Source organism: Dermacentor variabilis, chromosome 5 (assembly GCF_050947875.1).
Source record: "Dermacentor variabilis isolate Ectoservices chromosome 5, ASM5094787v1, whole genome shotgun sequence".
Taxonomy (NCBI): Eukaryota; Metazoa; Arthropoda; class Arachnida; order Ixodida; family Ixodidae; genus Dermacentor; species Dermacentor variabilis.
Window position 1 is genome coordinate 45,779,545 of NC_134572.1, and position 23,189 is coordinate 45,802,733.

At 45.2% G+C, this 23,189-nt stretch overlaps 2 protein-coding genes across 3 annotated transcripts in view; both read left to right on the forward strand.

Annotated features, from left to right (window-relative positions):
- The first annotated feature begins 123 nt into the window (after nt 1-123).
- LOC142582514 (FAST kinase domain-containing protein 4) overlaps nt 124-23,189 on the forward strand; it is a 32,273-nt gene continuing 9,207 nt past the window's right edge. For both annotated transcript variants that reach the window (XM_075692330.1, XM_075692331.1), the window contains exons 1-7: nt 124-195; nt 4,926-5,067; nt 5,400-5,690; nt 9,172-9,474; nt 10,917-11,097; nt 14,895-15,173; nt 19,123-19,241. In XM_075692330.1, coding sequence (XP_075548445.1) covers nt 4,957-5,067; nt 5,400-5,690; nt 9,172-9,474; nt 10,917-11,097; nt 14,895-15,173; nt 19,123-19,241 — 1,284 coding nt within the window. In that variant the 5' untranslated portion in view covers nt 124-195; nt 4,926-4,956. The remainder of the gene's footprint in view (nt 196-4,925; nt 5,068-5,399; nt 5,691-9,171; nt 9,475-10,916; nt 11,098-14,894; nt 15,174-19,122; nt 19,242-23,189) is intronic.
- Nucleotides 202-3,515, forward strand: LOC142582515 (unconventional prefoldin RPB5 interactor-like). Its single transcript, XM_075692332.1, has one exon. It carries the CDS (start codon nt 720-722, stop codon nt 1,746-1,748), a length of 1,029 nt encoding a protein of 342 aa, XP_075548447.1. The 5' UTR covers nt 202-719; the 3' UTR covers nt 1,749-3,515.

Below are 23,189 nucleotides of genomic sequence, written 5' to 3' on the forward strand. Positions count from 1 at the left end.
ACTAACAATTCTTTACTTAGAACAAGCTAAAATGAAAAAAGTATATATATACATATATATTTGCGCATTTTCTGACACGCCTGCGTTTTTTCTTATGTGATTACGACGAAGCCAACCAAGCGACGAAAAGCAATCAAGACAAATCCGTAGCGAAAAAGTATGCCAAAATGATCTTCATTTTCGTCCCGATTTGAGGTGAGTTCGTTATATTGCGAACATTACAGTCCTTATTGAGAGAACCTTACAGAAGCCTTAACTGTTAATACATTCCAAGTTATGGGCCGCTTTTTATTTTGGACGTTGCGTACGAATGAGTGTTCGTTACCTTGCGACTGTGTACGCTCAACCTCCACACGTCCCAAGAGCGACCGGCAGTGGGATACATGCGATTTCTGAACACTGTTCCTCTTGATTATTATTTTTTTCGAGAATTCGAGAAGATTTCGTACTATTACAAAATATTTTACTTCAGCAGTGAGTGTTAGAGTTGCGTTACGTTGTCGTTTCCGCAAGTTTACTTGCGGTTTTATTGAGCATCAAGTTGTGTGACGGGTTCTCTGCTGCCGTGTTGAGAAGTCCATCGTGATGATGCCTTCCGCTCTCGGCGATTGAGCGATCAGAATCGGCAAGTGGACAGAGCGCATCGGGCAGTGGCCGAAGGTGGACTTCCTTCCGCTCTTTTCAGATTGGGACATCGCTGTCACAAAAGCGCTTCTCAAATGGAGTCCGAACAGATGGAAAAACTTCGCCAGTCGCAGCTGAAGGGCCTGCGATCCTGCGACGCGAAGCTCGAGCGCTGGGCGCAGTTCGAGCGCGACTACGAGGCCCTCAGCGAGCGGCTGCGCACGCTGCCCGACCGTGTGAGCCATGAGGTGATGGTGCCTCTCAACTCCCTCGCCTTCATGCCGGGACGGATCATCCACACGAACGAGGTACTCGTGCTCCTGGGGGACAACTGGTTCGCCGAGCGGTCTGCGAGCCAGGCGCTGGGCATCGCCGAGCGGCGCGCCGAGCAATGCAGAAAGATGCAAGAGGGATTGAAAGCCGAGCGGGAGCAGCGCACCAACTGGATGAAGTACACTGACGAGTTGCACCGCGAGAGCGGCTATGTGGATATTCGGGAGCCGTACGACCCGGCTGAGGAGAGCACCTGGCGAGAGAGACACCGCAAGAGCGTGCGTGACCATCACACGTCCAAGAAGGCTGCCGCAGGGCAGGAGCATCAGTCCGACACGGATGTCTGGAAACTACTCGATCGCCTCGAGTTGCAAGAAGAGCAGGAGGAAGCCCGCACAGACATCTCACCCGAGATGTCGCACGACGAAGTCTCGCGCAAAGTTCGCTGGCAAGACGAGAGCAGCGGCCACATCAGCTTCTCTTACTCGTCAAGCGACACCTGCTCAGCCACCACGGCCAGTTGCAGTTCGGACGCATTGCTGAGTCCGGGCGACATCTTGCGCATGTTTGGTGGATCAGAAGCCAGCGTGGCAAAGTCTATACTGAAAAATTCTTTGGACGTGAAGCCGCCGACGCTGCCTAAGGCGTCAGTATCATCTCCTGTTGTACCAGCGCTGAGAGAAAGGCCAAAGTTGAAGTTTGATGACGCATTCACGGGAAATGTTGTGGAGCACCGCACTATTGCACCTTCGTCGACAACAATCGACTTTGATGTTACTGATGTAGAATTACCAGCGCCACTCAATAAGCCAAGTTCGTTGTTTAGGTCTAGGAGGGTAACAAAGCCGTAGACTCGAAGCACTGAACTGTCGCTTGTGTTATGCTACAGTAAACGACACTGAAAATTTGTGCGACAGTGAACAATGCAATTTCTTTTGTGACCTCGAAATACTTTCTGCAGCACTTACAGCTGTCACTATGAGGTGCCCAAATACCGTGTGAACTGATGAGAAAGACATGTTACCATACACACAAAGTGCATGTAACATGTTAGCAGAGTCAGTATATTTCAACATCTTCTATTGGTTGGACATGAACACTGATGTTCAAAAAGCATCTGTCAGCATAAGACCGTGTGATTTGCCTTGCTATACCAGAACCGCAGTTTTGTCTTGTTCTGAATTCATTATGGTTGTGTGGACCACATGGACAGCATAGAATATAACACCAATATGTTATTGTGTTTTGACTGCAATGTTCATATAGTGCCATTGTTTTGTAACTGATATCATAAATCATTTTGTATAAGAAATGTGTTGTTTCCTATTAATCTGCAGCATGGCTTACAACGTAATTCTGTCTCTCCTTCGAAGGCATTTCCACAATGCCAGTGAAAAGCCGCTAGACAGCATCCACTCAAGCTGCCAAGAAATAGTTTTGTGGCTGTAGATTGCATTTGTATTTCTAATTGTTAATACGCTCAATGGGGGGACATTGTTTTCAATATTATTGTTTGGGAGAATTACTTTGCAGCAGTGTTTATTTTGGGTGGAAGCATAGCAGGTATAACCATCTAATTGATGCTTCTGCAGATAGCCAAGGTGGCAGGATGTGTGCTGTAAAAATGCACAATATGTTGTCGGAGGATGGATAAGTTCATAGCGATTTGGAGCTTAGCAAGCTGTAGTGTGCTTCTGCATTTAGTCTATTGTAACGCACATCTTGGTGACCAATTTATTTTAGCGTAAACATGGGGCAGAAAGTCTGTTTGGTAGCATGTTAGTGACATATGTATGGGGACCAAAGAAACTTGTGCGAGCCCCAGATCTTGTAACCGTAACTTCCGAAGGGTGTTGGGGCGCATGTTGCGCATAGCTGTTCTGGCTTCTCAATTGACACGGAGTGGTTTTGGAACATTCCTTTCGAGGATAGCACCATCTAGTGTAGAGCTCTCAAGCATGCAGCCCATTGGTCATGTACAGACCACATGACCCTCCTGGCTATTCGACTTCCCTCTTTGAGCTGTTTTAGGTCATTGGAGGGCTTTCATATGTATAAGGTCATGAAGCACAGTATGTTCATGGAATGGATAAACTCCACTTTAATGCCATTGCTTCTGAACTCAAGCAACTGATCCACTGCTACATTCTACATGATGGGAGCCTGCAACCTTTTATTTAGTTTTGCTCGTATGCTGCATGATGACCTGTTTAAGGAAACATAAAACAAATGTGAGAAAACCTAAGCACTTCTTATGAGTTGTGAATGTAAAAGCGTTAATGTCCAACTTAATGTTGCTGAGCAGTCCAAGCTTTGTGCTGCGAGCAATGTTTGCGTTAATGCTCCTTCCGCCCGACGTGTATTGGGAGAGTCGATGATTATGGTGGATTTCGCTGCCTGCCTCTTCACTCGTATTGCTGCATTGTTCCACTCCCTTAGTTCGTCTGTGGTGTAATGCCATGGACGGCCACGCTTCACTACTGACGAGGTTGCGGACACTGACGGCGTAGATGCTTCAGACTTCATAGAGGTATGGGCTGTCTGAGTCAGCAAGCGCAAGCAAGCGTCATACTGGCTTGCCAACATCATACTGATCTGGCGTCACAGCCAATAAGAATTCAGGTGCCGTTTCATTGCTGCAGACGCCGCTGCCTTTTTTGCTCAATGGGCCATTTAACACCTTTGCATAAAAAACAAAAAACAAAAAAACTAATTTTAGCAATTCTGCTGGCTCTGAACTCCTTTGCTGCGCAGAAGTAGGCAATCACACCTGACACCATCGACTTCGTTGCTTACTTGCTGCTCAAATAATAGTGCTGTCGTCTAAAAAATAACTTATGTATGATGTGCAAAATTTAATTTTCATCCACAGCTGTATTGCTTACTGTGCTATTTGAAAAATTCATAGGCAACACCACTCTTAGAGCCTGCATTGTGCACAAAATCCTGCACAAATTCTCAAATGGGAATGTTGTGCCATAGCTTATTTCACCTGACTCCAAACTGTGCAAATTTGATTCCCAATCCTGATGGCAGTTGAAGCTTTATTTTTCTTTATATGGTGTGGTTCACACAAAGGATGAGATAGCCTCACAATGACATCATGATGGAATGGGTGAAGAGACTGCAGACCAAAGTTTCAAGTTTTAACTGCTATCACAGTAAAACAAGATGCTTGTCTTACGCATGCCTCAATGCAGCCAGAGAAGTCCTCTGTGCTCTTTATTTGGCTCAGTTAGGTTGGGTGCTTCTGGCACTTGCCAGGTGGGGAAAGTGTTTTGCAGAGAAATAATATGCAAGTGCTGTGCAAAGACCGGAAAATGGAAATGATTATGTGAGAGCATTATGTGCAATCTTTGTAGCTGGTTGTTTATCATGCAGTTTCAGAACTGCACTTTAGTTCCACTCGCCTGCATTTTGGGGGGCATTGCAAACATGCAAATGGGTGGACACATTCTACCTTGATTTGACTTTATGTATGTAGTGCACAAAAAATGACGATAAAGAAAGAAACAAAGACACACATAATGCTATATGTTACTTCACCTCTTCTTTTTGTCATCTTTCAGTCAAGATGTACCAACTCGCCCAAACTGCCAGACTTGTTTTGACTTGTTCGCATTTAATGCTTGTACTGACTGCAGTAATCTGTCTATAGCCATCATGAGAAAGTCAGAAAATCTGACTGTTGTGATCATGTATCTGGAATGATCACACACACATTTAATATGCAGTTTTGTGGAACTCCATTATTACAATCAGGTAATGGCATAAGTGAACTGCAGTGCAGTGCGTCTGACAGTTACCAGAGACCCTGCTCCCATTTTGAAGTGCTTTTGGGGCTCGACTTGTGATGGTGCCATTATTTTTTTGTTGGGCTGAACATACTTTATCAAGTGAGACACCTTGAACAGTAACAAGCCTTAACTGCATTTTTAGTAACTGCAAATGCTGGCATGACCAGCCTTGTTGTGTGTGCATGCTATGGCCATAGCAAGGAGTGATTCTTTTCATTTGTTCTGTGGCAGGTAAATGAGGCTCATCTAGGACACCAAAGCCATGCTCCCAGCAGAGAGGGTGACTTTAAGGTTGTCGTGGATGGCAGCTACACGACTTAGCCTTGCAGCCACACGATGCCACGCAGCTCTTGGCACCCAGCATGTCCAAGTGGTATGCTTAATTTACTTGAGCATTGTAAAGTTTGTTTATATATGTTGATGTGATGCCCACGGCAACAGCTGATCATGTGCTTTTACCTTTACTTGAAATGTTGACATTGGCAGTCGACACCAATATCTGCAAATGCCTGAAAACAATGATTGTTGACGAGGAGTTTGAATTGGGAGAGTCGTGTTGCATCACTGATTAATCACCAGGTCATCAAAGTGTTGCCACAGAGGCATCATGATGTACAGGCATTGGCCTGTACATGGCCCTCATGACTGATCAACAGGCCATGTTGCCTCCAAGGATGGTTGACTTAGACCTTGTGCTTGATGCAGGCTGCTATGGGGCCCAAGGAGGATGTGCAGTTCCCTGCGAGTGCCAGGGTGTCTGAGCCAATGCCTGCACAGACGACAGTGAACTTTGAGACTGTGTGCAAAAAAGTTGTGGAGGGCACAGAAGTAGGCATACCTAACAGTGCTATGATCACGGCATTGCGCAAGTTACTTACCTCACGTCAGCAAGATCCACGTCTGATGGAGTGCTTTGCTCACAGCATACTCTGGCGGTCACGACGGATGGATCTTGCAAACCTCTGCATAGTCCTTGGCCTGCATGTCAAATATCAGGTGAGCTGAAATGGGATAGGGAGGAAACGTAAACATGCATTATGGTGGTACCTCGTACACTAAGCTGAAAATTACCTTTGCGGTTGGTCCTTCCATTCATACTAGTTCATGGAGGACTCCTTTGCCAAAAATTAGGCCTTAAAGTGTATCCTACATTTGTGTAGCAGCGTAAACACCTGTTATGTGTTTATTGAACTTCATATCCTGGCAGCTTTGCCTATGTTATCACTTAAAAAATATATTTAGTTTTTGAAATGAGAGATTATTTAGCTGAGGTATTTTCATTTATAACAGAACAGACCCTCAGGACGGTTGTCACTATCGGTCTAAAGTTGTTTTGAAGCTGTTCAGCTGGTGTCAGAATCTGTCATTAGATCTTATCGTGTGTTTCTGGAGTATGCCTGCCACTGCTACACTCATGGCAGTGAAGAGCATCATCTCTCAGTCTAAAGGTGTGAAAGTTCTACAGGGCCCTGCTGAATGGCCTGGTGGTGGGTCTGGTCAGACATAGGGTGGCTTCAGTACTTCTGGCTGAGACTGCTGGTCATTATGTGCATGAGGAGCATGGCTGGGAGCTCCACTGACTAGGAAATGAAGTAGTAATAGCTGGGGAGTTCAAGAAAGGATAATGGGGTGGCTGCTTATCATGTGCATGCGTAAGAGAGGAAGTGCACTTCTGTAAGGCACCTTGATATGAGCTTGCTTAAGAGGAGTTACTTGGCACCGGAGAAACCAATTATTGCAATTTCATGTTATGTGATTAACTTGCTCTGATTTGTCGGAAATTTGTATTGCTCTCCTACTAGTGACTGAGCTGCAAGGATGACTTTGGGTTGTTCATGTGCATTCATTTATTTGAGTACAAAACCCATTCATGGTGTTATCTGCCTGTGTGTGATGTGGCCATGAATATAATGCTGAGGATAAATGATTGCAATTTTTCAATTAACTAAAACACTATTACAGTTATAACGTGGCCCAATGCTGCATTAACTCTTTCCTTACCGCTTGAAATTTCTTCATTTCTAGTGCTCTTATGTATTAACGCTCTATTTCAAGACATATTACCTGCAACGTACATAAAAATTGTATCCTGATCATTGGTGTTTCATATGGAAGTAAAGGAGAAATAATTGTTCAGATAGTTTTTGAAAAATTCCGATGTGAAACTTGAAAGAAACACCTCAAGAAGCGTGAATGAAAGTAATAATTTGCCATTTCTAGTGTAATTTACTCATTGCAGCAAGCACACGGTTCCTTTTTTTACTACATTATTTAGGCTCTTGAACCAATAATTGTCAGCTGGGGAGCATCCAAAACATTCTCATTCTTCATTATTGTGTTCTATCAGCTTTTCTGTGCAAGCAAACTAGTCTAGTAGCGTGCCTTGAACTGGCGCAGGAGCCCTCACATGCCTTGTGCAATACTTCTACAGTACTGCACAGTAATTTACAGTGTTCAGTGTTGCACAATATTGTACTGTAATGAGAAGGGCATTTGCACAGGCGAAGTTCAAAAAAAGTAAGAGACTAGACTGCCAGTCAAGCTTGTGCTGAAGATTGGTCTGAAATTTACTGTGAGCTCTTGTGGGAGTGAAAACTCCATACTGCGAGGAGTACTTCTTGTAATAATTCGTACATATGATACCGAAACGCTGATGGATAAAAGCAATCCACAGGGGTAAAAATATTGAACTTGATATTAATCAAACACAGTTATCAAAATAACATGCACTCATGAGCATCTGTTGTGGTTTGACACGCTGTTAAAGAAAGCCTATACAGTGGATCAGAAAATTGACAGCCGAAGAGAAATTTCTGCTTCTTCACTGCTCCTTTGCTGCCGCACCCACCCGCCTTACGCCCTCGCTCCTTTAGAAGAACCCCACCTATATACACTGGCAAGGAAAGCATAAGTCGTCTTCAAGAAGACAAGTCCACTTGCCGAAACGTTGGCTCCTGCTTTCACCTTGTTCTCGTTTTGTTCATCGTCTTGAATTTCCATCCCCCTTCCCCCTGTTTTCCCTGGTTCACTGCTCCTGTCATTGAAGAATTATTTTACCGAGTCGACCAAACCACAAATTTTGCGCTGTTTGATTGGAGAAGTGCAAGGAGTAAGGGAGGCTAGTTTCAAAAATACCTTCTTTCAAAAATTTATGTTAATGTGATAGCGTTAAGGGTGCTGTGTCAAAGAAAATCCACTGTCAGTGTCGGATGTTGTTTTGGCAAAAAGATTTTCAAACCACCCATACCCAGGCCGTCCATATGGCGCAAGGAACTTATTGAACTAATTGTATTTTTCAAGCTAAAATACATAGACAAATCGTAAAGTATGACTTGCACACAACCTACGGACATGATAGCTCTTGGATTATAATTTGAATATACGAGAAAACATAATTCTGTTACACGAAAACTCAAACAAACCCGTCTTCCAGCATTTCTACTTTTTATAGACTGCCAATGGTGTCGGCCATTTACGCGGGCTGGCATGTGAATATCTTGGAGTCCACGTAGCGGCGCACCTGCTTTCTTGAAACAGTTCCAGATGGCACTTGCCTCCGTTGCATCGCGGCCCACGCAAGAGGCTGCATTTCTACCTGAAATCCTGCCTTCGTGGATAGTGTTCGCCACGAGCGTTTCTCAGTAAACATTATGGTTATAAATGCTGCAGTTGCCGGGAAGCTGAGAAGCACTCAGGGATCTTTGAATGCTATTGTGTTACACTCTTAAATGCAAAGCTTAAGCTTCCTCCAAATTTTTTCCAGACTCATCAATGTGCTGAAAATTGTCAAACCTGACTTACAGGTAAAGTGCAGTCATTACATTATATGGCACATGGCATTACTCATGGAAAAATTTCAAAGGTATTGTTTAACAATGTGTCAAAAAACTGTCAATCAAATTGGTCGATTTCCTTGGGCCTGGTAAGGAAAGAGTTAAACAACCACTGTCAACAGCTCAGAGAAATGAAAGGGTAAAATGAATATCCGTAAGCAGTTCAAGCATTATATACATCATTCCTGCTTACACTGTCACTGCCACTTGTGAATATTGTGGCTTAATGAAAATGACGGGCCTCAAGTGCCCAGTAGCTGTTCCTGGTGCATGGCAAAAAATTTTTCGTTGTATTAGTGGTGTTGCTGTTGCTCGAGGTGCACCTTTAAGCCAGAAATTAGTCAAGAATTTTAGGACTTCTCTACTTCTCAAGTGGCATCCACCTTTACAATACTGAGTGCTGTCAGAAGTGCATTGATGCACTTGGTACTGCCGAAGTGCATTCTTGTGGATCCTTAATAGATTTTAGAAAACATCTCATGGGGTTCCTCTTGACAATATTGCCATTATCTCATGATCAAGATGCTGATGTAACGAGTGCAACAAATGCTGTTACGCATAAATCCTGCATTGTGTTTGCATAAATGTAGTACAGTTTTTGAGAACTGCGGCTCAGTGACTCGAGCTTTGCTTCATGCTCACAGACACAGAAAGGCAGCGAACTGGAGCAACGAGTGGTAGATCAACTGCGAACAGTCGTACGAGAGCGACTGTCCGAGGCTGAGTCGGTGAGAGACATTGTGTGGCTTCTGGAGACAGTGGAGCACATGGGTGCCGCCGAGCATAAGCGGAGGTTTGTGCTCGAGGTGCAAGACCGGGCCCTGCAGCTGGTGGGCTCGCTGCCACGCTCGGACGTGCGCCTGCTCGTGCGCACCCTTGCACGGCTGAAGTTGAGGCCGACACCCCTGCTCCAGGCCGCTGCTTTCTACCTGTCCAAGGGGCCAGAGGTGAGTGTCACTCCTTAAAGGAACACTAACGAAAAGAATAAGTTTGGCTGCATTAGTAAATTACCCTTCTACAATATAAAAAAATATCTGGCAGAAACCATTTCGGGATTATCGTCGATGTTAATACAATTAGCATTGGAGCAGTGCAGCGACATTGTATTGCCACTGCTGAAACATGTCATTTGTAAGGCATGTACTGGAGCCAGGCTCCTTTCTTGCGGTTCTCTCTGGTTACACGGTGCCATCTCACACCGCCACTGTGAGATTGTGTGCTTGGTGCGTGTCTGAATATATAGTCAAGCAAGACTGTCTGGATAGATATGACGTGGGCTCCTCCCTACGCTGGAGAACTGTTTAATGATTTCGTTTTGTCATTGAAGAGCGGCATATACCCAGTGACCCAAGTTGGCATCATAGAGGTTCATTTAAGATTCGCACATACCTAATGGCACGTACCCAGCTGTACATACCCACTGCTATATGATTGACCCAGGTTGACATGAAAGGAAAGTGGTTAGATACTGCCACGGACATAGATACCGGAAAGTGAGTAAAGTATCGTAAGAATGCCAGTTCCATTAAACAACCACTCTTACCATGAGAGGAGCTTGGATAAGCTGGAAAACATGCAAAAACAAAAGACAGGTGGTGATACTTTCCACACCAGGCTCACTTTTACATCATGTATTTGGCGCCGTATAGTTGAGCCTAGTTAAATGTTTAAAGGTAAAGATGAACAACATTGTATTTTAAGTGAGCCAAAGATAAAACTCGGCAAGTTTTGAGAATTTATATCTTGCCATAATGGCCCAAATACGGGAAAATGCTCTGATATCAGTGATGTTACACTGACATATCGCCACCGACATTTCAATGTGAAATCAGTAAGAATTGAAATTGGCTGTTATTTTTTACTGAGTAATCAATGTCTTACCGAGAAATTGACAAAAATAGAGTTTTGAAAGAATCCTTTATCAATCTAAATGGAGTTAGTGTTTCTTTTTAGTGTATTTTTAACACGTTGGCATGAGATCCAGTCAGTTATTCCTTATGGCATGTGTTGTGTGAGAGCATCCTCATTGAAGTTATGAGGTGGTACGATAATGTTGAGGCCAGCGGTGGACTTTTTTCTCAGTCACAGCACACCACCCGATTTCTGGTAACAGCTTTAGCTCCTCTTGGTGAGGTCTTGTCTGCATTTCTGGAAACATATACAGTAACTCTAGATAACATGAAGCCCATGCCTCCAGGAATTACTGCAGCTGCGCAGGTTTGCTTTGATGTGCAGCGATGGCAGATGCACTGGCACTTCACGGAATGCGGTCGTGCATTTGCATACCCTGTAGTATTTTGTGGGCGAGTGTACATAATTTAAAAATTGATCAAGAAACTTGTCCTTCTACTCTGGTCTAATCTCGTGCCCTTCTGCATGTCTGCTGCAGGATGCTTCCATGAAGGAAATCGTCAGCCTCCTTCATGCATTGCATTCCCTGAGCTTCCCCGAGCCATCAGTGCTCCAGCAGCTGTCTGGAGCTTTTGTGGAGCAGCTAGCTGATGACACCAAGGTTTCTCTGGTTGCAGCATGCTTCACAGGTGTGGGCCAGTTGTCTTGGAGGCACACTGGTAAGCTGTCAACCTTCAGCTTTATTTTCGCCAATTAAATTGAACATCCTGAAGCTACACAGTGAGCTATGAAGGATGCTGTAGTGGAGGCCTCCGGAATAATTTCAGCCACCTGGGGTTCTTTAATGTGCATCCAAAACATGATACGCGAATGTCATTGTATTTCGCCCCTATCGAATTGTGACTGCAACGGATGTGACTTAAACCCAGGACTTTGCTCAGCAGCAAAATGCCATGACCATTGAGCCACTATGGCTGATACTGATCCAATGCGCCTAGTAAAAAACATTGTTACCTGAAGAGCTGTGAAGCCTTCTGTCTGAGGAATCTATACGGATTTTCCTTGTACAGCTGCACCTTACTGCAATGAACAATGGGATATCGCCAAATAGACCGGCATTGTTAAAATTCATTATGTAAAATAATGGCAAGAAGCAGTATGTCTTTGTTGCGTGTGTCAATGCTCTTCACTGCTTAGTGGTGGCATTTTCTGTCATGCTGAATGCTGAACCACGTGCAACTATACCCACATCACTGCATGGAACCAGCAGAAGTTATGGAGTGCTGACAATGGCTTCCAAGATTGGGCGGCATGGACATGCACTGTGCTTCATCATGGAGGCTACATGCTGATGATAACCATGCCTTCAAGTTTATGGCACTATGCCTGGAATGGGCGCACTTGGCATGTTAGATTTAAAGTTTTATGCATGCTTGCAAGAGAGCATTGCTCATGCCTCCACCAATGGCCTGTGTGCTGAAAAGAAGCCTGACTCATGTGTACAGAGGGAGGGTGTACTGGCACTGAAGAGTTCGGTATAATCCGCAGCATGCTCATGCGGGTTTGTTCTAAACAGTATTTTTTATTACTATTACACAATGTAAGGAGGTGTTGGCACACAAATATGGCACCAACTACTCTTTGGCTCTTGAATAGGTGGTAAACAGTCTTAATCGGGTGAATATTAATGCATGTGAATCTTGTAAAATTTCAGCAATACAGTGGAACCCTGGTTATATATCCTCCGATTTTGCGACGACCCGGGTTTTACGAAGGACTATCGCAGTCCCGGCAAAGTCCCCATAGAAGCAATGCATTAAAAACCCCGGTTATCCGCTGCAATTTTACACCTGACCCGCGTTATACGACAACCCTCGCGAAGTGCGGGATGGAACGGCGGATGAAAGAAAAGTGCCGCAGGTCTCTCTCCTCACTCCGTCTCTCCGCATGCAGAGCGCTTGACACCGCTCGATCGGTTCGCTCCGGCGCAGCTTTCTTCCCTGCCTCGTCTCATCGTTTGTTTCTCTGTCCCCCACCAGTAGCCGCCCACGACGCTCGCTGTGCTCAAATAGCGCTTTTTCTTCTCCACTATCACTTTCTCCCTCCCTTCTTGGCGTCGTCGCCTCTCGTCGTGTTGGGGAAGTGTTTCTGTCCTTCCAGTTTCCCAGCAGCAGATCGCCGACAGGGTAGCGCGAAGAGGCCTAGGCAGTGACGTAGCTAGGTCGTCTGGCACCCGGGGCCCATAGGTCTTCTGTCACCCCCCTCCCCCGGGTGTAGCCGGCGGAAAGAGGGGTGTCTTCAGACGTGTATGACACTTCCCCCCCCCCCCCCCACTGGCTTCTTGCACCCGGGGCCCACGGCCCCCCGGCCCCCCCCTGTTGCTACGCCACTGGGCCTAGGTTTATCGCACGTGTTCTTTGTCGTAATCCTAGCGACCAGCGTTCAGCAGAGATTTTGAGTTGTGTGGAGCTGTGCGACACACGATGTCCCAAAAGCGGACAGTTCTGTTGCTCGGTGATATGCTGAATATTATCGAGGAAGCGGAAAAGCGGCATGGAGCCATGAAAGCCAGCATTGCCCAAGGCCTTAAGATACCCAAATCTTCGCTTGAGACGATCCTGGCAAACAAAGTGGTGATATTGCAGAATGACAACAAGTTCGGCCTCAAGCGGAAAGCAGCAAAAGAAGGACAGCATGAGAAGTTAGAAAAGGTTCTCGTCAAGTGGCTGCATCAAGCACGGAGCTCTGCGATCAACGTTGACGGCGCCATTCTAAAAGAAAAGACGCACCTTGTGGCATTTTGTCTGGGCATCGACGACTTTCAGGCATCGAACGGGTGGCTGGATCGATTTAAAATTGAAACGGGATTGTGTACAGCTGCTCCTGTGGAGAAAGCACTTCGGTGGATGTTTCGACGGTGAATGAGTGGATGAAGTCGCTGCCGGAGATGATTGCTGCATACAAGTCCTGTGACATTTTCAACGATGAGAGTGGTATTTTTTACCATATGCAGCCCGAGCAAACCCTTGCATTTAAGGGTGACAGCTGTCATGGTGGGAAGCGTAGTAAAGAGCATGTGACGGCACTATTCTGTGCTAACAAAGACGGTTCCGAGAGGCTGCCCATGCTCGTTGTTGGAAAGTTTGCAAAGCCACGGTACATTAAAAACTTGAAGACGTTGCCGTGAAGCTACAACTTCAACGAAAAGGCATGGATGATGTCTTCGCTCTTCAGTAATTTTTTGCAGCAGCTGGATAACAAAATGGGTGCTAAGGCAAAGAAAATATCGCTTTTCGTGGACAACGCACCGTGCCACCCACCCAATACGTCCAGCCTGAGGAGCATAAAGGTTGTTTTTTCTTTCCGCCCAATTGCACAAGCTGGCTGCAGCCACTGGAAGCTGGCATTATTAAGTGCGTCAAGCAAGGGTACCGGACGCGGTTAGTGCAGCGTCGGATGACAGCTATGGAGCGCAGCGAGTCGGAAAAAAAAAGATCACTGTACTCGACACCATGCATTTTATTGCCAGTTTGTGGAACGCAGTGTCGCGAAGCACAATCGCTAACTCATTCAAGCACTGTGGCTTTAAGCGAGAGACTGTCTCCTCTGATGGAGATGCAACAACCTCGATGCCGCTCGAGGCCATTGCAGGCTTTGCCAACAACGATTTCGAGGGTTTGCACCTCACCACGAGCTTCGCCGAGTACGTGGAGGCCGATGACTATGTTGCGATCTGCAGCGAGCTGTCACTGGATGACGTCATCGAGGAGGCATTGCCTAGTTCCAACATCACTGCAACACCGGACGAGGACCACGCCGCCGCTGCAGATGCCGTGCCTGTGCCTACCACGTTCACCGAGGTGCTACGGCACATAGACGGCATCTGGAACTTCATCTGTTCACGCTACACCTCAAAGGACCTCCTTTTGGATGTTGCCCAACTCGAGTGAAAGCTCTTGGTTCACGGATCAAACAAGGTCCAAAAGAAACTTACCGACATTTTTTGAAGTTTGCGCCGGCTGGCGGGAATCGCGGCAGTGGGCAGTGGAAGGCCGTAAAGGATCGTTTGAATAAAGCATGATTGGTACCTGTACTGCAGCATTAATTCTTATCACATTTACTTTTTTGTTAATTTGGGTTTCCAAACCCTGCAGAGTATGTTAGTAGTTTACACTGAAGTTTCTCGTAAATCCGTCGCGCGAAATAAGTAGTATTTTTATAAGCATAATTTATGTTTGGATTTTACGACGCTTTTTTGCGGTCCTGAGAAAGTCGTATAATCGGGGTTCCACTGTAGTTTGCTGTAGCCATAAATTCAGTATATTTGTGCTATCTGTAATGATGTTCAACTGTAGCTTCAAGTGATGTTCAACTGTAGCCTACAGGTGGATGCCAATCCTTCGTTTCGTAGTGTTAAGGAGATATCACATGTACAAGTTGTTACCTGTTCTGCACTTAGGCTGCCTGATGTCTACTTCTCTTGCTCAATATGTTTCTGTTGCTGTGATCTTTGCAGAGCTCCTAGAGTCATGCTCCAGCTGGATAGTGACTCACCGTGCCTCCTGCCGTCCGGCCGACTTCACCGCCTGTTTGCTTTCCCTTGCACGGCTGCAGTACATGCCCGAGTGTTCAGAACAGGTTTTTCCTGTGCTACTTGAGGAGCTCTCAGAAGGCCACTTCACCACCATGCCAGCTGTCTGGCTTGACATTGTCTGGTCACTAGCATCACTTGGCAAAGCTCAGCAGACACACCTTGATTCTGTTCTCCAGCACCATTTTTACACTCCTCTCCTGGGTAAGTGGTGCTGTTTGTAGGCTCGTGCAAACATGAGTTTTGTGGTTCAAAGCAAATTCAAAGTGAATTGCTCAAATAGCAGTTGTGGGATTGACAAACCTAAAAAAAATGGGGGGTCCTATACTTGCAAAGATGGAAACAGTTTGATCTCAGGAAACAGTTTATTTTCAAAGATCAAAATGTTGTTCAACACAAGTGGTTCAACATCTTCTACAGTGCCAGAAGTACGGAAGATTGACATGAATCTGCTGGGGTGTGTAAACCCAAAATTAAATGTAGAAAGGACTCTGCGTCATGGCGGGGCATGCTTGCAGTGTCCAAGCACATCTGGAACAGACGTAAAGGCATTCCGCTCAATAATTAAGCACTGTTCTAGCTTATAAAACCATGGCAAGGCACTGCAGGTAGTGCAGCTTGGAACAGCTTCCTAGGTCGTGGCTCTGTAGTGTCTCCCAGAGGTCCATGGTTCTTACGTACAGAAGTTGTTATTGCTTGCTGTCAGACAAGTAGTACACATTCTTCATGACCCAAAATGGCCATGGTTCTTACATACAGTTGTTATTGCTTGCTGTCAGACAAACGGTACACATTCCTCATGGCACAAAATAAGAGCACACACTCTTCATGACCCACATTGGCTCATGAAGAATATGCTCTGCTTGTCTAACAAGCAAGCAGTAATGATTACCTTATATCAGGACCATGGCCTCCAGGAGACACTCTGGAAAGCCAAGTCTTTTCTGCTATATGGAATTTTCAATATTAAGGGCGTGCCTGATCAATAGTATAATGCGAAATGCTCCCTGGCATCAGCCTGCTAAAGCGACTATAGTTAAACCTTGATATAACAAAATTGATAAAATCAGCAATTTGCTTCGTTGTATCAAAATTCTGTTGTATTGAAATTCAACATTTTATGCAAATAGTGCAGTCTCCAATCGATGTTGTTTTTACATAGAAGGGGCCGTAAGTAATCCAAAAAAGCAAACTTGAATGAAAAAGAAAATTCATTGTTGAATTCGAGAGTTGGCGATGAAGTATATGCTTTCATGCTGTGTCAACAATATCGTCACAACCGTGATACGAATTAAGCGAAGCACGCCACATTTTCATGTCCACTCCACATTTGTGGCTGATAGTGCTGCCCCCAGTGGGACGGGGCTATCACGAATGCTTTGTCTGCCTCCCGCTTCAACGATTCTCCAAAATGTGAGGTTACGCAACCTCAAGCACTAAACATGTGGGAAAACAATGCACATAATGCCATGAATTCTCAGCACGCCCACTCTTTGCACATGCGGCATATTACCTCTAAAGCAGGACATGCTATAAGCGTGTGCGCTCATGCATGGCTGCGCTATAAAAGGAGATGCACATGAACCTGCCCCTACTCATCAACCCCTCATGCACACTTGTTTGCATTGTCGCGAGCTCTCTCCCCTCATCCCCCTTCCCCTTGCTCATGCCGAAGGGCTCACTCTCATGCACTTTCACTCGCAGCCAAAGCATATAGCGCGTGCGGCTGTGTCGACCTTCCTTGATGAGCTCATAGATTTTGGGATTGTTGTCCTCAGTTCGCGCACTTGAAGGACGACTGTAATGGGGCTGATCTTCAATTGTCATTTCCCCCTTTTAAACCGAGCAAACCATGCGTACACTTGCTTTTTACTGAGACCTTGTTCTTTGTCTGTTTGCATCATCGCAACAGCTTCTCCTGTGTTCTTGCTGAGTAAAAAGCAAAACTTCACAGCCACACATTGTTTGTGAGAATCTGCCATTTCTTCTTGTCACGAGTAACTACAGACACACAAACAAAACTGCCAGAAAAACAAAAGGCGTCATTGTTGGTTGATGCCACTTGGCATACTGACTCACGAGAGGTCCTCCTAAAGCGCTGTAGCAGCGAGACCTCATACTACAAGTACACAATGTGCAGGAGTACGATTCCAGCTATTTTTGGTTTCCCCCTTGTATGTAGCAGGTATTGAGTGACAGAAAGCTGTATTGGGATTTTCTCATTGGCACTTTTCATCTGGTTATAATCATTGATATGCTGATTAAATAATTAAGACTAATTATCTAATTAGGCAGAATGCAAAAAATATTTGAGTATCTCCAAGCGACGGCAAACAACATTACCTTGTTTCTGTCCAGCTACATAGCATTTACATATTTGTAAGGTTTGGCTCAAGTTAAGTGAAACACCCTGTATTGAGGCTCAGAGTTAAAGGTGTTGTATGGACAAGAAGTTACAAAAAGTGAAATACTTCTTTATATCAAGAATTTTGTTGTATTGATGTTTTGCTACATCGAGGTTTAACTGTAGTTCCAGCTCGTGTCATTCAAGCTTAACGTCTTACAAAACACAGATATTTGAGGTGTGGTCCCACCATATTTTTCTCACAGGGAGCCAATTGTGCCGTAAACAGTGGACAGGCTATGAAACTAAGTGGTAAGGTGGCCAGATCTGTACAAAATTGATAAAGCAATGTGCGAGTTACAGAACTTGCAGCTTTAATCCACTGGTGGTGCACTATATTTTTTTTTTCACTTTATCTACCATAAAACAAAAGATATAGCAGATGCCACTCATTGTAATGTGCTCTATTCCTTATTGCTTTCTTTGGCTTCACTGATTTTGCTTCCTTAACCCTTTGAGGGTCGATTTTTTTCGCCATATGTGACCGCCCAGGGTCGATTTTTTTTTATTGCAGATTCCAATTCTTTTTAGGGACTTATTTTGAAAAAAATTTACCTTAAATTTTCTAGGGTGACCATAAAGTGAGAAAAAAATATTTTGCGTTGTGTACATGTACTCTTCATTCATGAATAACAACAATAAAGAAGGAAATAAACTTCTAAGAATTGAAAATTTGATTCATTGTTATAGTTCAAGGCTTTGAAAATGCACAAGTGGGAATATTTCTCAACTCTCACCTGTTCTTGCCCTTACACTAATATTTACGTCCATAGCGTAATCGAACTGCATAGGTGTGTGCACTCAAGAAAACTGTGTGGTTGTGTGCCTGTCAAAAAAGCAAAACGTGTGACAAAATTCCGCTAATCTTCATCCTATCGCCAACCAGAGGCAATTAGTTTTCGCGAGTGTCCAAAAAAATGAAACGGAAACGCATGCACCACGGCATCCTTCCTATGCGCACCCTTGTGAGCACTAAACAAGCGAGAAACAAGCGGTAGCCCTTTGAGCGATTAGTAACGACATAGCCGTCGGTTTTGGAAGTGAAAGAAGCCGAAACCGCCCGCGGAACAAAACCCAAACCGCCGTTCACCCGCGCTCGTGCCAATGCACGAGTGGTAGTATATAGACGTGCGGGAGCAAACTAGCTCTAAAACAAACTATGCAATGAAAACAGAGAGAGGGAGGCACGCGAAAAAAATTCTCTGTATTCCCACATAGTGGCAGCACATTATAGAAAAGAAAAAATGAGGAAATATGCGCACTTTTTAAACGTACAGACGGCGCCGTAAATATATGGCATCGACAATTTTTGGACTTGTTCGTGGCGCCGTATATTTACGTCATTGACCCTCAAAAGGTTAAGGTATGGACCAAGGAAAATTCTCTGATCAGTACTATCTGTTGTCGTCAGGTGCCATGATCTTGGTCGGTCACTCTCTGGGATACTTTCACTTTTATGTGACGTGGCATCTGATGCTATGCTTCACTGCAGCGAAGAGTGTTCTGCATGATCATTTAGCCAGTACGCAGCCACCAGAAATGGCATTCTCGAAAGTGATTGACTGAGAATGCAACTTTTGTTTTCCTAGTATCGACTGCATTACTGGTGCTGTTCCTCATTTTTGTGTTGTAGTGGTGCACATTCTTTTAAATTTCAGTTTAGCTGCAAAGTCGTTTGCTCAACTTATGTCACTTGCCCTGTTCTAGCATTAATTGGATCTTGCATGTTATTGTTTATTTTCTTACCAGAGGACTCGTCTCTTGCTGTGCCCTCACGACAAAAGCTGCTGAACATAATCGCAGTGAACGACTTGGAATTTCCTGACGGTCCTTCTTTTCCAAAAGAAATGGTTGAATCCATTGTTGAGGTGAGATTCGAACGTATCCGATGCGACATTCACGGTTAGCTATGTAATCAACTCCTTTGTTCTGGCTATGCCATCCAGCAGCGTGCCCCTAGACTACTCATGTAGGAATTTTAGCAACAACATTACTGTAGAGATGCCTCATTTGCTATTTTAGATCCATGTACCTCATAATGGTGCAGCCGCCTGCCACAGTGAAACAATAGCCATGGCATCCTGCTGTTAAGTACAAGGTCGCAGGTTTGATTCCTGTCTGCAGTGGCCATACTCCAATAGGGGAGGAATGCATTAGCTCTTGTGTGCTTAGGTTTAGCAGCATATTGAAGAAACCCAGGTGGGCGAAATGATTAGTCCAGAGACCCCCCCCGCTACAGTGTCTCTCATAATTTCTGTCTTGCTTTGGAATGTTAAAACGCAAAATTTGACTGACTTCATTTGATTATGGTGCACTTGATTCCTTCAGTGTGTTAGCTTAATGGCACCATTTTGCTTTGCGAAATTCATGTGGTTTCAGACGGCTTGGTTATAAAAAGCAAATGAAGCTTTTAGCAATTGAATTCCGTTCAGATTCCATCTAATCTGGGTTATGTGATTGGAAAACTACGTACTGCAGTATCCTTAGTATTAAACTAGCAGCTGCTTCCATTGAAAGTGTGATACAGTCGAATCCACTCATATTGATACCATTTTTAACAATATATCGGTTGTAACAATAGAGAGTTTTAGCCCAGCGGGTTTACGGCCAGCGGAGCGGAGCGGGCGAGCGGAGACACGACTGCGCATGCGCACAACGCTGAGGCGGCCAGCGGTTTTACGGAGCAGCGTTTACGCCCGCTGGAAAGCACTCCCCAGCGGAGGGTATACGCAGCGCGCGAGCGTGCGTAAGCGCGCGCGGGCGTGTATGGGAAATGGAAGATGGCAGCCGCGAACATGAACGCCGGCAGTTCTGCATCGACGACGGCGACTGCGGCGCTGACCCGTACATTAGTACTCAGTATATTATTAACAAATAATGTACTGAGAACACGTAATATATCTTTATTCAACATTTCTTGCATTATAAAAGCAAGCGTCATTCAAATTCATTTCTCAGTAACTCCTATTCGGACCACTAGGTGGGGAAGCAGAGCGCCCCGCTCTCTCCGCTCGAGCGGGTGAGTGATCCGCCGGGCTAAAATTCTTTTTTCGCGAGCCGCTCCGCTGGCGCAACGGTGGAGACCGCGAGCGGAGCGAAACGTAAACCCGCTGAGCTAAAACTCTCTAATGAGAAGCTGCTGCACCGTCAACTTTTGTATGTTTTCCATGGTAAAATAACCCGCTTACTACAATGCTCCGATGCCGTATTATCGATTATAACGACGAAGTCTGACTGTTGGTTGTCCGAGTCAAAAGGGAGTGAAATGCAAAATCCTCGAAAAAACACCTTCAACACCCGCGCACGTTCATTTTCCAGCCATTTCCGCGCGCCTCTCTTTCCTCGCCCTTCCACCCCTCCGAACACTAATGGGCTGCGCCCATACCTCTAAGCCCATACCTGCCAACCCTCCCGATTCGCCCGGGAGACTCCCGATTTTTTACTGAACTTTCCGATTGTGCTATCACTATCTTATATCTCCCGAAAAGTGGTCTCTGTTCGCGCAATAATGGTTCTTGCGAAACCGGCACCGCGGAACCTACAGCCGCATTGTAATCGTCAGCATCACCAACAACGGCAGCACTAGCACCATCAGTATCATCGACTAAGCAGCCATGGTGGAGAGGAGGGAGAAAAATTGGGACTGCAATTCAGTAGAGAGAAGTCTGGGATAATAGTATACAATGAAGAAAGGGGGGAACCATTGGAAATACAAAGCACTAAGATTGATCATGTTGAAAAATACAAGTATTTGGGCATATGGCTAAACGAGGGCAAAAAGTACTTGGAAGAACAGGAAAAAATTATGATTGAAAAAGCGAAAAGGAACTCAGCTGTAATGAAACATAAGGCACTTTGGAACTATAATAGGTACGAGGTGGTTAGGGGCGTATGGAAAGGGGTTATGGTACCTGGCCTCACATTCGGAAATTCAGTACTGTGCATGAAATCGGAAGTTCAGGCATGCATGGAAACGAGACAGAGAAGTGTAGGCAGGTTGGCCTTAGGAGCACACGGGAACACCCCTAATGAGGGAGTGCAGGGGGACATGGGATGGACGTCATTCGAAGGTAGAGAGGCAATAAGTAAACTAAAATTTGAACAGAGACTCCCAGCACTGGAGGAAAAAAGGTGGGCAGGAAAAGTATACAAATATCTGTACATGAAAAGTTTGAACGCAAAGTGGACACTCAGAACTAGGAAGCTGAGGAATAGATACCTACAGCCGAGGGAGGGGGCCCAACATGGTTCTAGTGTGGGAAAGGAGGTGAAGGAGACGGAAAGAAAAATGTGGGAAGAAAGAATGCTCGGAAAGCCAGCGCTATCAATGTATAGGTCACAAAAACAAGAGATTAAGAGAGAGCTCTTATTTGATAACTCGCGGGGCAGCTCACTATTATTCGAAGCTAGGACAGGGGTTTTGAGAACGAAAACATACAGGGCTAAATTTGAAGACGTGGACCTTCGGTGCACAGCATGCGGAACCGAAATGGAGACCACTGAGCATATAGTGCTGAGATGCACAGACCTTCGCCCAACCCTGGCAGAGGGAACAGTGGCAGATATGGAAGGGGCATTAGGTTTTCTCGGGGAACGAGGGCAAATAGACGTGAAAAGAGTGGCAGTAACGAAGGGGAGGCTAGAGGATTGGTGGAGGAAGTCAAGGGATAGATAATACTATAAATCGGGGAGATAATGTTTCCTCTACTGTGTTAGATAGTTATTTTGGGGGGAGGAGGGGAGTGAAAACTAGGTTAAGGAAAAGAGGATATAAAGAAAGGGGAAAAAGAAGAATAATAATAAAATAGGAAGGGGAGCAAAAGGCTAGGTGGCGCCAGCCGCCGCCCGTTACAAAGGGTATAGCCGCCATCCATCCATCCATCCATCCATCCATCCATCCATCCATCCAGCCGACTACAGCGTCTAGTAAGCCGACCAATACCAGAGCCAATGTAGTTCTTGCATTTCATGCATGCCTTCCTCCATGGTGCATCTCGTTGCTGCTGCTTTTGTGTATGATCAGTGTTGGCTAGGCCGTGTGTGCGGTGCATCATGTAAAGTTAGAATTCTCGTGTGCTTAATGCCATGGCGCTACCAAAGTCAAAGAAAAGGTATTATAGAAGTTATTGCGAACTTCTGAATTTCCGTGCTTTTTGATATCAAGAAAAGGAGAACATTTTGCATGTTGTAGAATGTTTGGATGCGACGTCAGCGTGTCTCACGGTGTCAACGGCGACTTGAAACTGCACGTTTCCACTGCGAAGCATGAAAGTTATGCTCGTACTGCTGAGCAGCAAGGAACATAGTGAACTTTCTCCGTAACAAGTGCGACAACAGTGTCATACGTGTGGAGTGCCTGTTTACGGGATTCATCGTCGAACACAACCTACCCCTTAGTGTCAGCGACTACGTTGGGCCTCTTCTACAGAAAATATTTCCGAAATGAGACGAGGCGAAGCGCTATTGATGTAGATGCAACTCTGAAACGCAACTATGAAGAATGCGGAGGTGACCAACCTGAAATTTCACAGGCATCGCTCTCGAGTCTTCGTTTCTTTATTCAGAGTTTCCCTCAGCTGCTGCCCCGAGATGCCAATGAATCTGCTGAAGACGCTTTAGATGCTCTCGAAGCTGAGTTTGCCACACTACAGGCATACCGTCTTCCAGAGGACATTCTTAAAGAAGAAAGGTGGGACACGCAATGGTCTATGGTTGGGAAAATGAAAAACACTGATGGAAAACATGTTTCACCGAGTTGCTAAGGCCACCGGAAGTTGAAACAGTGATGCCCCCCCCCTTTGGCGTGAATAAAGTCT